Source organism: Chelmon rostratus, chromosome 5 (genome assembly GCF_017976325.1).
Source record: "Chelmon rostratus isolate fCheRos1 chromosome 5, fCheRos1.pri, whole genome shotgun sequence".
In the NCBI taxonomy this organism is placed as follows: Eukaryota; Metazoa; Chordata; class Actinopteri; order Chaetodontiformes; family Chaetodontidae; genus Chelmon; species Chelmon rostratus.
This window is the reverse complement of record NC_055662.1, coordinates 24,441,711-24,459,264: the sequence shown is the minus strand read 5'-3', so window position 1 is coordinate 24,459,264 and position 17,554 is coordinate 24,441,711. Positions and strand designations below refer to the sequence as shown.

General features: G+C 43.9%; 1 protein-coding gene across 2 annotated transcripts in view; it reads left to right on the top strand.

Moving 5' to 3' along the window:
- The window catches only part of kiaa0825 (KIAA0825 ortholog), a 113,147-nt gene that overhangs the window by 12,123 nt on the left and 83,470 nt on the right, over positions 1-17,554 (top strand). For both annotated transcript variants that reach the window (XM_041937488.1, XM_041937489.1), the window contains exons 5-10: positions 168-353; positions 501-819; positions 10,235-10,402; positions 11,900-11,982; positions 12,183-12,458; positions 16,940-17,217. In XM_041937488.1, the coding sequence (XP_041793422.1) occupies positions 168-353; positions 501-819; positions 10,235-10,402; positions 11,900-11,982; positions 12,183-12,458; positions 16,940-17,217 (1,310 nt within the window). The remainder of the gene's footprint in view (positions 1-167; positions 354-500; positions 820-10,234; positions 10,403-11,899; positions 11,983-12,182; positions 12,459-16,939; positions 17,218-17,554) is intronic.

Below are 17,554 nucleotides of genomic sequence, written 5' to 3'. Positions count from 1 at the left end.
TAAAAAAATGTATGCTAAAATAAAGATATACTTACCTGCTGAGGCTATACTTTACCTGCATAATAGCACCATTCACTGCAAAAGATTATTCTTCAGATACCCTCTCAATGTGTTGTTGATTATCAGTGTACGTTTGCACTTACTCTTCATTATATTACTTCCTTAAGATCCAGGAGGCGTGGGATGATGTGCGTCTCCAGCTGCGTCGCCACCTGCTGGGCCGGCTGTCTCCCCGCAGCCCTGACAATCCTGGACCGGGACGTGTTTCTGCTCTGTCCATCCCAGAACAGGTCTTCTGTCTGCAACAGCTGTTCTTTCTTTACCCTGAGTCTGAGGTGCTCACACATTACCAGGTGTGGTAAAATACAATGAAAAATAGTTTTCAGTTATGAACTACGTTGTTTTCTTAAATTCCACATTGTGAGCTTGCTGTACCAATATGATACATTGGCGTACCAGTGATTTTAAAGTGATATGTTATTTTGATTTTAATTATCCAGCGTCTGAGAAGCCAAACCGTGCTGGATCTTCTTATCTCTGCACTGAGCTCAAGCTCAGGCGGTGAGACTGGCTTCGACAGACTGGCTGTCGGCTTCCGGTCTGTGGTCCCAGCTCTGACCCAAGCCCTCACAGATGAGCTCTATGTCCTTTCAAGACTAGCAGAGCCACCCACCATCCTGGGCTTCCTCAATGCAGCCTACCTCAGCACCGTGGCCCGAGAACTGGCCTCCCTGATGGAGAGAGAATATGAGACGGCCCTGAGGGACAACACCTCGCACAGCAGCAAGAAACATTCAGCCAGGTCCCGGGTAAACATAGGTAAGCGGCTCTTTTGAAGTTGTTTTTAAATCAAGCAGTTATTTTGCTCTTTCTGCTCATTCTCTTTTGTTTTGTCTCTCTCCTCATCTGTGGTTAGTAGTCCTCAGAGTTTATTCAGATGTGCCTTACAGCTGTTTTTTCCCTGCATTTCTGCCTTCTTTCCTCCCGCTTCTTATTGTTACCCAATAAAGGCTAACGATTTTCTCTCTCCCTCCTCTCAATTTTTTACTTTTCTGTTACTTTCCAACAATAGTGTGTAGTGATCTGAGCCAGAGCCAAGGCCTCTGTAAAAGATTGTCAGTAACTGCTGTTCCCATTGTAATTGCTTTCTGTTTACTGCCCTCTTTCCTGTCTGCCTCACTTTCCTCTTTACCAACAAAAAGAGAGGAGCAGCACTTCCACAGCCAAGGCTTCATTTGAAACTACTTCTAAACACTATTTGCAACATAGTTTATTTATGATGAGCTCTGATGCCAAGAAATGTCCACGCCATATCCAAGGTCTGTCATCAGCATGTTTAAGCCACAGTTAATTCAGCTCTTTACCTTCAACTTTTACTTAGTTATGCCTGACACCCATCCCAGGGTATAGCCCATCAGCAAGGAACTCTTGATCGCCTTGAACCTGAGGCAATATATACAGCGCCATCTTGGAGAATCATTTGAAATGTGCTGACAAACATACTTCTGTTATCCTCTTTACAAGACAGCAGCAGCATTTTTAACTGATGAATCCCAACTTCCCTCTTACTTTTGAGCAGCCACGCTGAGCACAACAAGGTGAAGGAGTGAGAGCAAGGTTCAACATTCTCTCGACCTTGTTACACAGCGGGGTGGATATTTGAGAGAAAAAAATAAGTGAAAGTACTTTGAATGTTTGGCACAAATGCCGAATGTGTCACAGTGATGGGACAGGGACTGATGCTATACGCTGAGACAAGAGAAGCCTTCACACGCCTTGTCACTTTTGATACTTAATTCCCCCCATATTCTCTTTGTTTGTTTCATATTGGCCTATTTACGGCTTGCTGAGGGTAAAGATTCCCAATAAAAAAAAAAGCAAAGTGTGTGAGCCATTGTTTACTTTTTCAAAAATGGTGCACATGTCAGCTTCCCTGAGGAACAGGGAGAAGAGTGCTTTTACATCTGCCATTCTTCGATAAACACACCACCAGCCTTGTGTCTTTTCCTCCCTCTCTCCCTCCCTCCATTTCTCTCTTTCCATCTCCCTCTCTGGTTTTTACTTTCCCTCTCCTTAAATGTGAGATGAGAGGAGGCAGCCAGGATAATTGGCCATGCGTCAGTTGGGCTGTTTGATCACGTAACGCGGCGGAGGCTACACACCTACGTGCCGCTCAACAAACCGTCAAATGTAGCACCGGAGGCAGAACACGGCTCCAAAGGGAGCGGGGGACCCGTGCTGTGTAATGATGGTAAAATGGAGCAGTTTTGCCTGTGCTGGTTTTATGTGTGTTTGCGTGTGTGTGTGTGTGTGTGTGTGTGTGTTTGACTATCAGCTGCAATACAGCTTTGAGGGCTACAACTGGGATTACATTTTTGTGTTGTTCATGTTTTAAGTCCCCCCCCCCCCAAAAAAAAAAGCTCAAGAACCCACGTATTCACCACCCAAACGCCCGTGGCTCCTTAAGAGCCAAAGCTTGAACATTAATGCATAATCTGCTTTCACACTTTACTGTCTATACTGTATGCTACGCCCATAATTGTCAAGACAATTATGACAGTGGTTAAAAAAAAAGAAAGTGATTCTATTTTCATAAGCATCCAATGACTCCTTAGATCTCTTCCTCCTTCCCTGCTGTGTTATTGTTTATTTCTGCAGTAGAGGCAGGCGGTAGGTATATTTTGATAAGAGCCATGCCTGGGAGACTGTGCAGGCTCCCAGGGGAGCAGCGCTGTCTGTAGCATCAGCCACTGTCAAACCACTGAACCATTTAACAGCGTTCGTGGCGAGATCTGCCTCCTCTTTTAACCCCACCGACTCAAAGGCAGGCTCTGACATTGTACCTAGACAGATGTGAAGGGTCTCAGCCCTCTTTTTTTCTTCCTCTTCTTCCCTCCCCCCTTTTCCTTGACTCCATCTCTCCAGCGTCCACTTCCTCTGCCTTTTTCTTTTCTTGTCTTTTTCCCATTTTCCTGTAGTTTTCCAAGTGTAATGGGGTGAGCAGTGAGACTGGGGAGTGTGCTAGACAGCTTGGCTGGTCAGGAACAATACAGGCTTTAAACCCTACTAACACACCTCACTGAGTCTGCAGGGGAGTGGGTTGGCCGTGCCTGTGTGTGCATGCAACTGTACATGTATGTTTGTGTGTGCTGGATTTCGCCAAAATAATACTGTAATTTACATTTTTCAGTAGGGTAAATTTCTCAGTAGTGACAATCGCACACTTTCTTGACAATGTAGCTGGTTATTGCTCCTGTTAATACAAATTTTAGTGACCTGAATTTGCAAACCTACAGATAAAGTTCCAATGATTCCACCACAACAGAAACAGCAACACTTAAAAAAAATGCTGTGGTGCAATTTTACTGTGTTTCTACCTTTTATACTCCACCCTGGTGCGCGCATGTGTACGTAGGTGGCTGTGGATGTGTTTTTGGATCACCTTTGAGCATGTGTCATGTGAACAATTGTTGTCTGCCCAGCTGTTCTTGAGCCGATGCTAGTGCATATGTGTGTGTGTGCGCACACTAATTGCAGGCTTATGTAGAAGATCGTGTTATCAAAAGTCATTTAATACCTCCTCTTTAAAAATGCATCATTAAATTTCCATATGGCATCAGTAATTTTCATGCGTATGCATAGGAGATCCATGTTTTTGCAGGACATCAAAAGCTTCCATTCCGGCTTCCCTGCATACACACAGACAATTTATTCCCTAACAATCGACCACAGGAGTGAAGTCGAGGTTGAGAAATTCTGTTCAAACACTGTGCAACCCCATTTTGATAGCACTGATTTGAATTCCACTTCCACTAATTTCCCCATATGACGATGTTGCCAGCTCCCTATAGATAAAAAAGAATTGAGTTAGAACATGTATAGCAAGCACATTCACCCTCACCGCTACCCACCCCCTCCACCTCCCTCCCCTCGCCCTTTCTGGCTCTTTGAACTCTTTCTTAGAGAAAGCACAGCAGTCTATTCAGCAGGGAGAGAGGTTCTGTAGTGACGTGAGATAGCTAGGCTGCGGCTGCGACTGGCATTGGAGGTGCTTGTGGGGATTGAGGCTACTTGGGAATGGCGTTTGTTAATATTTATTAAGAGCAGCTCCTCACTAGATCATATCTCTGCCTGAGTTTATACACAATGTCAGCCAGGGATGTGCACCCGCATGCTGCCGTGTAATTATGGGCTAGGTAGGGGGGTTTGTCTGTGTGTCTGCGTACGTGTGGGCATGTGTGTTTGCGTGATGCTTCCAGTTTATGGTTGATGCTTTTTTATGCCGCTGTCTTCCTGTCCTGTCCTTCAGGAGAAAGCCTTGTTTAAGAAAGTTAGAGCAACTGGTTGTTTACTAATCTTAATGAGAAGAGCTGGGTCTTTACTCTCTGGTTGTGTTTATGTGTGAGTGTGTTTCGGTGTTCACTTTCTCTAAATCGTGGCTCCAATGAAATCACAGAGAAGAATATGTTTCACGGCCCTTGAGAATGTGTATTATGCTTGCCATTTATTTTTTTTCCCATTTCCTCCGAGTGGTCACAATGGCTTTTGTGTATCACTCTTGAAAAGCTCAAGGATATGAACATTTTCCTGGCACCTTCTATTGAGAAAGCACAGACAAAAATGGCTGGCTTATTGAGAGCAGCCAGCACTTCGTGATGAAGAGTCAGTGTGATTCGCCGAGGGCTTGAAAACAATAATGCGAACAAGGGCACTAAACAAATGGGTTTTAATGAAATGCTCCCATCAAGACAATACATCCCTCTGTGTTCTTCATCCAGGCTGCTCGGTTCAAGTATGTAGAGGAAGCCAGAGAAATCTTAACCCCTATCACACTGTCACTGCAATATTTACCACAAAGAGAGCCAGAAACAAAGACAGGCACAGAGTAGGACAGAAAAGCAAACATAAAGCAGAGGAAAGTAACCCTGCTTCCCTGCTACACCAAAAACACCACCATCACCACTATACCTCCTTCTTCCTAACACAACTTAATTGAGATATCAAATATTGCTACTTTCCCCTTCTGTGAAGGGCAGGTGACCCCTGCTGTGGCCTGGTTGGACAGCACCCAGGGAAAGGGCCACAAGAGACCAAGGCTTGTGTGGTTTGTGTGTGTGTGTGTATGTGTATGCGTGCGTGCATGTGTCAGAGTGAATCACAGCAGGAGGCCTCCCATAATAACGCTGTCTGAGTGAGCAGTGGGCCGCGACTGACGAAGAGGACCCCAGCTGTCACAGGGCCTAGCGGGCGTCCACAGTGGCTCATAGCCTCCCCACGTACACACACATACATGCACAGACGTACCCCAAGTCACCCGGATGACCCTGCTTGACACCCAGTGAACACACAAGAAGGCATGGATACACAGAAAACACAGGCACAAAAAGAAACACACAGAAGAGCTCAACAGCCATACTGTTACAGCAAAGCTCCACGATGAGAATAAAGTGTTGCACAAATACACACTCGCACACATGCACAATTTGGAAGGACCAGCCCATTTTGATTTAAGTCCTTGGGGATGTTAGTTCACATCTGTTTCAATCGGTATCCCAGACAGCTTACTAAGAAAAGCACATACAGTAGTTGCACTGCAGTAGAAACTTGTAGGAGAGTTGTGTTCAGTCATGGGACGTTTTTGCTTGTCGCTTTGTTTTCAGTGTTGCTGCTCTACCTGTAGTTTTACTTGTTTTACTGGTAATTGTTTTAAAGGAGTATGTGTGTGTGTGTCGTTAAGTTTGGGCTGTTGGTCAGTATGCCCTGTGGAGTTCCACAAGGGTTACTACTTAGTCCCCTTTTATTGAGCTTCTAATGCTTCTGTTTAAAGGGGAAGCACACTAATTACACACCTCAAAGTCTATTTATTTTGTAGGTCTTGAGAAGTACTACCGTATATGTGAAAAAAAGTGTAGTATTAGAAAGGAATGCTTTAAGATAGCACACTGAGGCTACATTAGCTGATATTTGCACACACCCACATCCCAGAGTGAACTGTCTTTGGTTGAGGTGCATTTTGGGTAATGAAGGCACCAGGTTTTTACAAGGAAGAAGAACATGGAAATGTTCAGCTCCTTCAGTTGTGATATATTTTTGACAGCATGACCGTGTTACAGAGGTGCAATGGTAAATGTGTCTTTTGATTAACATGCGTATGCACATGATACCCAAATCTACATAGCTCTCTTGGCTGGTGAATGTGGTCCCATCAACCTACAGTTTCAGAGAATTAAACAAATTAATAAACGGATGTGCCAGCACTGACTTCATCTAAATGAAGACAAAAGAGAAGTTATTGTTTCCTGCATACAGAATAGTAGAAAGCTGATATGAAGGCCATGATTCCTCGGAAGCATGTTAGTCTGGACTCGGATATAAATTTTAGCAGTCATATCACATCAGTTACAACGCCAGTCTTTTATCATTGGAAAAATGGAGCCAAAGAGTTCATGTCCAAACGTCAAAAAGCTGATCTATTCTTTTGTTTCCAGCTGATTACTTTTCAGGCCTACACATAGAAGCTCAGCTACAACTTGTCCAAAATTCAACTTCCAAGAAGTAAATAAACAAAGAGACCAAATGAGCAAATTACTGTACACTTTTTAAAAATATTCTTATCTGTCAAATTATGTTTCATGCATTATGCAGAAGGTTTTATTTCCGTTGTTTAAGACATGTTCAACTTGCCATGCCCTCTGAAATTCCTCCCTCCATATCTCTGTGGATATAATGAAACCAAATGCTTCCATCACCTGTAGAGGGTGTTGTACAACACAAACATCTGCACATACACAGACAGTTCATCTTCACATTTGTGATTACATGATAAGACTGGAGGCCAGTCGAGTAGTGTGGTAAGGGGGAGGCAGCCCACCCCTCTGATGGTCTGATTTACACTACAGAGAGACAGAATGAGAGAAAGAGAAGAAAATGAGGGACAGAGGATGAGAGAGGGAGAGATGCTGTGCTGGAGAGAAATTAAATCAGTGGCTAAATTATTGCATGATTGCCCATTCCCCAAAGACTTGGGCATCATTTGGTAGAAAGTGTCTAATAATTGGTTTTCGGCCATGTCAGACACATGCAATTCCCCCTACTAATGGCTCTGTTTGGAAGAACTGGGCCTCCTGGGTCAGAGAAGGACAGAAAATAGCCAGACGGCCAAAAGCGCCCTACGCCCTTCTCCTTTTTTCTGCCTCAGATAAACGAGGGAACAAGAGAGACCCAGAGAAGGGGAGAGATGGCAAGAAGCAGAGTGTGTGTGTGATTGTGTGTGTGTGTGTGCATGTGTGTGTGTGAGCGAAGAGGAAATGAAGTGGCAATAAGTGCAGCCAAAGGGGAAATGCTCTTCACCGTGAGTTTAATACATCAGACTGGGGATTTGGCAGCCCGCCACACAGCAATTGTTTACCTTTTTGCTCACTGGCTGCATCTGTTCTGTTTTGTAAACGGCACTAAACTATTCGCCCGTAAACACCGGAATCAATAACAACTGCTAAGGGAATTCCCTTATCCCGCCCCTCCCTCTCTTTCCCTCCCTCTCTTCCCCATGTTTTCATCCCTAACCACCACCCCTTTCCCTTCCTCTAGATCTCCTCCTCTCTCCACTCTCTCTCTGTTCCCTGCCAGTCAAGAGCAGTCTGTGTGTGTGTGTGTGTGTGTGTGTGTGTGTGTGTGTGTGTGTGTGTGTGTGTGTGTGTGTGGAGCTGATGGTGGAAGCCACAGGAGAGACAGACAAGGAGAAGACTGATGGCTCGCCAAAAATACCTGCTCTGTTTGTTTTTTTGTTTTTTTTCTTTTGTGTTGCATTGTTGTCGTTGTTAAAAGCTACAAACTGAAACTGGCCACTGTAGACTTGCAGAGTTGGGTATTTTCAGACATTTTTTTTTTTAGCAATGTTCTTGCTCCATATGAAACATAAAGCCACCGCCACCACACACACACGCACGCTGTTTTCTGTGTCATACATTTTGTTGGATGACATATTGCTTGACATATGCTTGTTTGCTTTGAGGGCCTCTGATAAGATGCATAGTGTGTTTATGGTTATCATAGTAATGCGGCTAACCGTTGATTCTCTCTTTTATAAGAGCATCCTCCACACTATAATGTCATACGGAGGAGCTCTTACATAAACATCACTTCCGCGCTGCTTTCAGCACCAGCTTTCAGCACCAGTCCGCCCTTATTGATTCTCAGTACATTGACCTTTGGTTGAACTCTTCTGCCTGCTAGTGCCCTTCCACATTCCACTCTATGAGACATGCTATGCGCTATGCTATATGACACACCTGGGTGCTTTTAAGCACACCCTCTCCATCACCCGGCTATGAGAGCCTCCATTTGGCCTCACTGTTGTGACAAAGGTATAATGAGGTTTAGATGGCTGTGTACTAGACCGCTATGGCTATAGGGCTATTTGGCTAGGGAGACGACTATAAATACCTATATAGCCTGGGCGACAGAGCCCGATGAGAGGCTGAGGCAGAGCATTGCTAAACATCAAGGTCATGTACGACTACTTAGAGCGTGACTTAGTGAGCAGGTGAAACAGTTTAAGGGTCACATGTTGAGGGAATGGATGCAGTGAATGATTAAGAATAAGAGAGTCAGAGATGATGCTCTGGAAAAGGTGATGCTCCAGATGAAGTGGTGGTTAATAGGTGCTATTCACAGATGAATGGGCGAGATGTGGGGGGTGGTGTTTTGCAGTGAAAGGTTTTTAGAGAACCCAGCGACTCTCTCTCTCTAACGTGTCCCTGTCTCATTCGGTTTAGATTGTTTACTCTTGAGTTGTTGACAGTTTTAGTTTGCCCCTGCGTTGAAGCACGGAAAGCTCTGTTGATTTGCTGGTGACTTCAGAAATAGACGTGATTGTTGGTGCGTGCGTGAATGTGCAAGCCGGAGAAGGAGGCTGGCACGTGGGTGTCAGCCAGGTCACGCATGTACACATGCAGTACGAGGTAGTCTCTCTAGCACAGACTCCCACTGGACCCCATTACAGAGGAGCTGCTGAGCTGCAGACCCACGCAGCTTAATTACACATACACACTACATATTACATTACATGTACACATTCACATACATATACATATACATAAATGCATACACACATGCGTCAAACACACCATATAATTACACAGCTATGCACATGTGATTGCGCATGCATACACGCTTGCACATAAATACATGTATGCACTTGGACTTGTAAACACAAACAAACCTGAGGTCAGAATATATTCTGCGGTGACCACAGTGTGGTTGCAGCGTGGCAATTATCCTGCAAGACTGACATGTGCAAATGCGTGTGAAAGTGTCGTCTACAAATCAAGTTATTCATAATGGCCCATATTACATGCACATAAACACACGTGTGCACACCCGGCAGACACAAGCACGCAGCAGCTCCCTCACAAACACTCGCGTAAACACACACACATGCCTACACACAGAGACAGTCAAACCTCATGCATGATTAAACCAGGCATCCTTGGGGACAGTGTGTTGTCATATTGTCAGATTTTGTTTAACAATATAGCAAAATTACATTAGGATCCAGAGGCAATAATGTTACAATTATTGGAAAAGGGCCCCCGCGCTTCTTCCTCCCCTTCTCAGTGCTCAATCATCTCCATGCTTTCAGAGTCAAGGCTAATACTGAACTCATCCATTCCCAAATGCCTTTGCAGTGGAGGAGCTCATTTAAGCGGACACACAAAAGTATTTGTGCATGTGTCTGGGAGTATGGCAACGCATCTCCCAGCCGCCCATTCTCCAGCTTAATGCGGAACATCCCCCGGGTGATGGCTTTGGCAGCCTCCAAAATGGGAAATCCATATTTGCCGAGGGGGTCATCGGCGGGTTAGGGGGAGAAAAGTTTTGTGCCAAGAGAGAAGGATGTGCATGTGTGACTTCTCGGGGAGCAAAGTTTTGCATATTTTTTCACTGTCTCTTTGTTTATGCTGCGTATTGGGAAAACATGAATGGGTCGATATTTATAAGAGGTGCCGTGCAAGGCAAGGCTTGAGGAGGGGGGTGTTTTCTGATGAGTGCATGTCGGTGGGGAGGTTCGGATGAAAACCATGTTTTCATGAAATTGTTTATTTCTTTACTGAACTGTAAACTGTAGTGCAGCTCTCACTCCTCCATCTATCTGTCAGTCATACATTCACAAGCATACACACAGTTTATTTTTTCTCTTTCCTCTTTTACATTCTTTTCTTTCCCCTCTTCACAGCACCGAAGGAGCCTCCCATGAAAAACAGGAGCTTCAGTTTGACCTCCCACCAGCTGAGGGCGTTAACCCAGCTGGCCTGCACCCTGCTCGGGTTTGAGAGGACTGTGAAGGAGCTGATCACGAATATGACGTTCATTGATTGTACAGGGGAGACTCCATGTGTAAAAGGTGTGACTCCATCCCACGATATTACACACATGTATATAGATTAGACAAGTAATCAGGACTGTAGCTACCTCTAAGATAACTGAGTTCATGTTCTCTTTACTTTGACTTTGACTTAAGGAAATCTTAGTAACCAGAGGTACAATTTTTCCATTTTAAAAAGCACACAAGACTGAGTCAATGTTCTTTCGATCGAGTATCTATCATTTTGAGGCCAGAAATTTTAAAAATATATTCAGTGTTTCCCTACAAGAGTTTTTGCCTAACAACACGTAGATCAATCATCAAATAGGCAGAATAAACTAATAATGATCAAACAGATAATCTGAATCATCAAAATAATTAGAAAAATACTGACTTTTTGTGTGGGGTTACGGTTTTACTTATGACCTCAGTAATTCTAAAACTCTGGCTACAGCCCTGCATGTGTGCCCCCCCGCCCCCCAGGCATAAACAGCCCAGTTACACCCCCACAAACACACACACACACACACACATGCACATATTGTTACATGTTCTAGCAGGAAGTCTGAGTTGTGTCTGAAGAAATGTTATTTTAGTAGGGAATTATCTTGGGTGTTATATAAGCCTTTAGTATCATTTTCCTCTCTCCCCTTTGAACTGCCACTGCAGAGATGTTAAATGAAAGCTTTTGGTGCATGGAGTAATTTCCATAAAGGTTACATTTACAAAAACAAGACTTGCAGAAAGGCTCAATTTACAGAGAGGTAAACAGCCTTTAAAGGGCAGTTATCCAAATCATTAATTCCAGGCAATCAAACGGCTTAATTACCAGAAATTCATCAGATGGGCTTAAAGGTCAAAAAGTGATGCGCTTGCTGCTTCCTCCTTCTTCCATTCCATGTGGTCTTGTTCGGCTAAATTGCCTCGCCTGGGGTCTCACTCTTCGCCTTCTGATTAAGAAACTGTGGCCTTGATGTTCACGCTTTTTAATTGCAACCCAACCCAACATCCTGTGTGCTTTCCTTCACGTCACCCCCCTGCAGTCCCCCGTCTTCCCGCACATTCACACAATTTTCCCTCATGGAATTATCCCGTATATGGTTGCTGAAATCTGGGTTCAAATCAAATCTAAGCCCCAAAGTTAGACTCGTAAAGCCATCGCCATTAGCATTTACCGCCTTTTTCTGCTCCCTCTGAGGCAAGTACAGTTATATTCTGGCCACTGTGTCTCATTCTGGTTAGTGGGGGGAAGATGAGAGCAATGTGACCCATATCTGGCTCTGAGTTATATACAGATGCTTTCAAGTTACAGCACTTGGCATTCAGTCAGGCTTTTAACACATAATACGGTACAGTATATGATGAGCGATATGGAAATAGTCATGCTAAATAATGTATAGACATGAAAGAAGCTACAGACTACCAGCACATAGCTTGAACCGAGATATTTCTGCCTCACTGTTGGTCCCTGTTGATTCATGTCTTTTAAGATGCATTACATGATGTTTGCATTAAAAAAATGTATTGGTCATTTAGGTATCTTGAAAAAGAGTAGAGAGGATTCACACCTGACAACAGATGGCAAGAAACCCACAGCAGAAGCTCGTCACACACCAGAGGTGAGACTCTTGCATATCTATCTTTGCGAGGAAGTTTCTATTCTATTACACCTATTCAGTGTCATTCAGGCTTACATTCTTCTTCTATGATTACAAAGAGGCAAGGCGCTTTGCCTTTGCAGCAGTGAAGTACAACAGATGAAATATTCCCCTCAGCTTTCAGACATTCATTGACTGTTGGCTCATCTCCTATTTTGCAGGCGCAGGTTTTGGAGTTTGACTGGAGGTCAGCGTTTAGAGGGTTGGTCCCCCACATGGCTCACTGTGTTAAAGTGGTGCTGGATGATGCTTGTGCCAAGAGTCTGCAGCAGGAAGAGGCCTTACATTCTTCAGGACACACCTCCGTCACCCTGACCTGCGCTACTGGGAGCGCTGCTGCCGCCGCCGCCGCCGCCGCCGCCGCCAGCAACACACATCTCAGAGAAGATTCCTGCTCCACCTACTCAGAGAGAGAGACTCCCAAATTTATAGCCAAGGTACTGACAATTGATTAGTTAATATTGGTTGCCCATGAAAGTATCATGTTGTTGGTAAACACCATTTGTTTGCAAAGGATTGCATTCTGCTTTTATTTTAAACAGCGTCCCAACTTTTTTGGAATCTGGGTTAAATTTTAATGATCTGAAGTTTCAGAGCAGTTTCAGTCAGTTGACAGTAAGCTCAGGCTTTGCAACTTCATCAAGTTGTTGTCACGTGCACATTAATAATCAGATTTAGACCAGTAATAACAGTAAGGTGTTACTTAGATTAATCGGTTTAAATGGGCAATTAGAGGACAATATCATTCTTTTCTGCATGGTATGGAGCAGTGCCTACTAAATTTAGTCGCTCCTCTACATTATTTTGCAATATTAAATTTCATGCCTTAGACCCTATATTTCTCTCACATTGATATCACTGAAATACCTGGTGACTGTCTGCAGCTATTAAAAGAGAATTGTGCTTTAAGCAGTTCTTTTCACGGTGCCCACAGATAGTGGAGAATGCCCAAAGATGCTTTACTAAAGACAGACACACCACTCTGTAAATGGCCACTAGCACAGCTGGAAGCACGCGAGGTCTGTAGCCTCGAGAGCCACATTTATAGATGATGAAACATAAAAGTGACAGTGAAGAGTCTTACTAGAGCTGTGAGATCATCACATGTGTATCATCAGATGTGTGTCATCTGTGTTGTTAGACGCATTATATGTCACAAAGTCCTGTGAAAAATAGCGATGCGAAAGGTTTTCAACTAAAATTGGAGTGTTTCATTGGTCGTTTAGCCCCGCATATTCAGAAAAATGTGTTATGTTTAGGAGAAAATTGTTTATTTTGATAGTGCATACAATTAAGTCTTATTTGTGGCACAGACATTTTAAGAATATTTAATGAAAAAGGTTTTATCCCTGAAAGACTCCCTGCTAATACTCAAGGACTCAAAGTCAAGTCAAAATGTCTTCTATTGTTTAAACCTGTTGTCTTTATTTTTCAGTCTCTTTTTGAGAAATTTCATAAACAGAAACAAATTAAAAATTTGAATATTCCATCAATTTTAGAAATCCCCTTTTGATCAGTTTTCATTCAGGATTTGTTGGTTCTATCAGCCGCTGTTTTTCTCCTAAACACAATTTGTCACATTATACTTCATCTGTAAAACTCAGCTGTTTGACTCCTAACATCTCTTGCTCCCTTATGTACAAGAAAACTGAAACACACACACACGCGCACACACACACACACACACACACACACACAGGTCTAATACATTAATCGTGTGTACAGCTAACCTACATGTAAGACTCCAGCCTGCCAGTCCTCACCCTGTGCAGGAGCATGTTTTGCTGTACACACCTCAGCGTGTCCTTTTCACCCTCCTTTATTACTACCTGGCTGAACAATGCAGGTCTACACACATCACCCAGACCCAGAGAGATTAATGGTTTTTGTAGCCCGAGCGGAAAGCATCTTCTATAATAGAGAGCCCAAATGCTTTGGGCCTGACACAGTTGACACCGTGGATCAGAAAGGGCCTTGGGAAGAGTCATCAGTATTACCTGAGGCGGAGGGCTCTAAGGACAAAAGAGAGGCAGGGGCAAACCAGGAACCAGTATGGGTGATATTATGAGGGTTAGATAGTTTGTTGAATAGGAGGGACGTATAGGGTCTACCGATGATAGAGGGATGTATCACAAAGGCAAAGAGGCTAGGGTAGAGAGCAGGATAAGAGGGGATAGTGTGAGAGAAGGGATGAGAAGAGAGGGCCTGGGAAATGGCAGGGAGAGGTGAAGTAGGCACCAGAGATTGGCTTTTCTCAGGAGGAAGACCAGTGTCTGATGTGAGACCAGGCTTAGTGTCAAACTCTACAAAGGTTCCCCAGTGTTGGAGACTGGACTGCCATATACTTACTCCATTTAAATCTCACGATGCGATTTTTTTCTGTCCCTACTCTTCGTTTTCTTACCCATTTTACCACAACTTTTCCTCCTGAAACTTTCTCCTGCTCACATTCCTCCATCTTCCTCTAACTCTGCTGCTACCAACTATTCTCCTCTACACTGCACACTGTACAGACTCTTATCATTACCGCCTCACCTCTCCTCTCTCCCCCTCCTCCTCTAGCCCTTTTACACTGACAGTATTTGTGGCTCTCATTGCTAACGAGAGTCAGAATTTGTCTGTGCTCAGGACCTGTACAACATATTTATGCGTAGGTCAACGCTTCAAAGATGAGAGCCTTTCAACCCAAAGGTTATACATGCATGCATTTGCATTCAAAAACACCGAGCCAGACAGACATCCAAGACGAGACCGTTAGGTATTATATATATACACACACGCACACACACACACGCCAGGCTTTTTTTGACACATGCCTGAATGTTTGAGCAGAGAGCAAATTACTATACAAGACGTAAGCATGAAATATGGCCGGTTCAAAGGCATTATGATGGATCAATATTTCACACATTTATATTCATATGTTCATACCTCAATCCTCACTTTTTTTTTCATTTGAACCCACTTCACTGTCTGTATTACCATACATATCCAGGCTGCGATGATACTGTTCATCCATCAGAGTACTTTAGATAGTGTACTTTTTTTTATTGGCAGTCAGTTGTGTGCTGAATGCCAAATACCCTCCATTCAACAGCTGGAACTCGCCCTCCTGTCAGAAGCCGGGATTGAGCTTTCCTTGTTTGGGTGGGCCCTTCTAACCTAGATGCTAACTCTCTATTATAGCAACAGAAGGGTCTTTTCTGTATTCAGCCTTTACTGAAGCCCTCACCTGCATGTTCAGCCTGCCGCATTTCTGTCTACTCCAAATTCTGCACACACAAACAGGCCTCGCTTGCACTTAAAAACTTTTTACAATCTCTTTCACCTTGCTGCAACAGTCCTGGTGGGGTTCCAGGCTTTGATCTTTGCTAGTTAAGGTTTCAGACTGACTTCTGTGTGGACGTATGCGTGGTTTTTTTTTTTTGTTTTTTTTTTTACGCGAGTTTGCATGTCAGGATGACTGTCTGCATGTGTGTGTGTGCGCGTTCCTGACAATACTGTATGTGTGTGAGATGCCTCTCCAGGGCCTTTCCATCACCCTGGTAATGCTGAGTGTTTCGTCTGCCTCTGCTTTCTCTCTCTCTCAAAGCTAAGCTTCTAATGACTACATGCAATCAGATATTGACTTAATTGTCCAGACGGCCATTGTTCCCAGGCCTTTTAACCCCACTGGAAGCTTTTAAGGAGAAAATTGTGTAAAGAGATTGTGAGATTGTCAATTGTGTACACTCGCTGGAACCCTGATCTGACAGAATGTCGAACTTCCCCAGCAGCCCCTACAGTAAGTCAAGTAATAGAGTGTGTGACTCTATAAGCAAGTAATACATGCTATGATTGATTGATTAAACTGGCATGGAGTGTTCTCAGTTATGGCAATTTCCCTCCCCATGCCTTGGTAGCTCCAGGAAATATGCTTTGTTTCAAGGCTTTTTAAGAATCTGCCTGACTCATAACTCACATCTATAGGTGTATAAATCTGGAGGTGAACTCATACACATATGTGACTCCTTGGCACCTGCCTGATCGTCTTTCACTGTTCTCAATGTGATGCCAATAGGAAGCACATGAGGTAGTTGAGGCTGTGGCGTGCATGCATGCGTGCACACTGAGTGCACGTGTCTCAGTCTGTGTCAGTGTTGATTGCCACAACGCAATCATTATATTCATTAAAAAGATTTCCACTTAAAGTAAATATCAGCAGATGCCCGGACTGCTTATCTGTGTCACAGCAAGCACACACACTCAACTCTTTTAAAGCCCCTTGATCAGTCGGTCTTCCAGCCCCTGGAGAGGGAAAGGTGTAGGCAGCCCTGTCCCTATAGGCCTTTCTCCAGGACAAATGTGGATAAATGAGATAAGTCTTGCTTGTTGCTCTGGCGGTTTATAGAATAAGCTGTAGGTCTTTTACATTGCTGAAACAGCGCTCTCTCCCTCCCTCTCTCTCGCTCTCACCTTTGCCTGACCTTTTCTTTTTCTTTCCTCTCAGCACGTCTGACTCCCCCACCTCTTCTTACTGTATGTACTGTAACATTTCTGTTTGAATGTGGTTAACATGATGCATGCTGTTATAAGATTAGACAAGTGCTGATGTATCCTCAGAAGTAAAGGCTTTATTTGACCTGATACCAATTATGCATGTTCAGCAGCATAGTTTATGTGGAGGGCATGTCTTTAGATATCTGTATTCTACATTTGCACTGATGTTTGCTTTTCAGCTTGCACAATGTTAGAAAAAAATGCATGTGTAATCCTCACATGCTCAGTCTTGAATCCTTGTCATTCTGATGACTCCTCGCAAAATGTTCCATTATTTATATCTAATGAGGTCTCTTTCTGATGTTTTCCCTCTCACTGACAGATTTTCCCTCTGCTACTGAGATCATCTTGCCTGTCTTTGCCTTCTCTCTCCCCTCAGTTCTGTGGAGCAATCATGACTGAGCTGGATGCTTTACTACCCTTGGCAGAAGCCTGCAGGGACAGCTCTCTCCTGGAGGTGCGATCAAGCTTTGTGGAGACGTGTGGCAGGGCAGCGTTCGCCATGCTGGGCCGTTTGCAGGAGAGGGCCCTGGAGGTACCGTCCTCTGCACCCATGAAGAACCTGCCTGCTCTGCTGTCCACTTGCATTTATGTGCACCAACGACTGGAGCACTACCATGCCAGGCTGAAAGATTCAAATACCGCTGCAGCTAAAGTGTAAGGAAAGGGTGCATGCATGTGTGTATGCGTTGGCTGATATCATTGTGTGGGAGTGGAAAACGTTTATTGCTTGTTTATAACAGCTGTGCATTTGTATGTAACGTGTATGTGTGTTTTTTACTATATCTTAGATTGTAAAACCATCAAACTATCGAACATTACCTGTGGCTGCTCATCTTTAACATCTCTCAGTCATTTCAAAACTGGTCTTAATTTATCAACAACAACCCATAAACTGGACTGTATTGCAAATAACTGTACCGCAGACTGAATCAGTGGATCACAGCTCATTCCAGCTACCCTGGTATTTATTGTCATATGATTTTTGATTCCT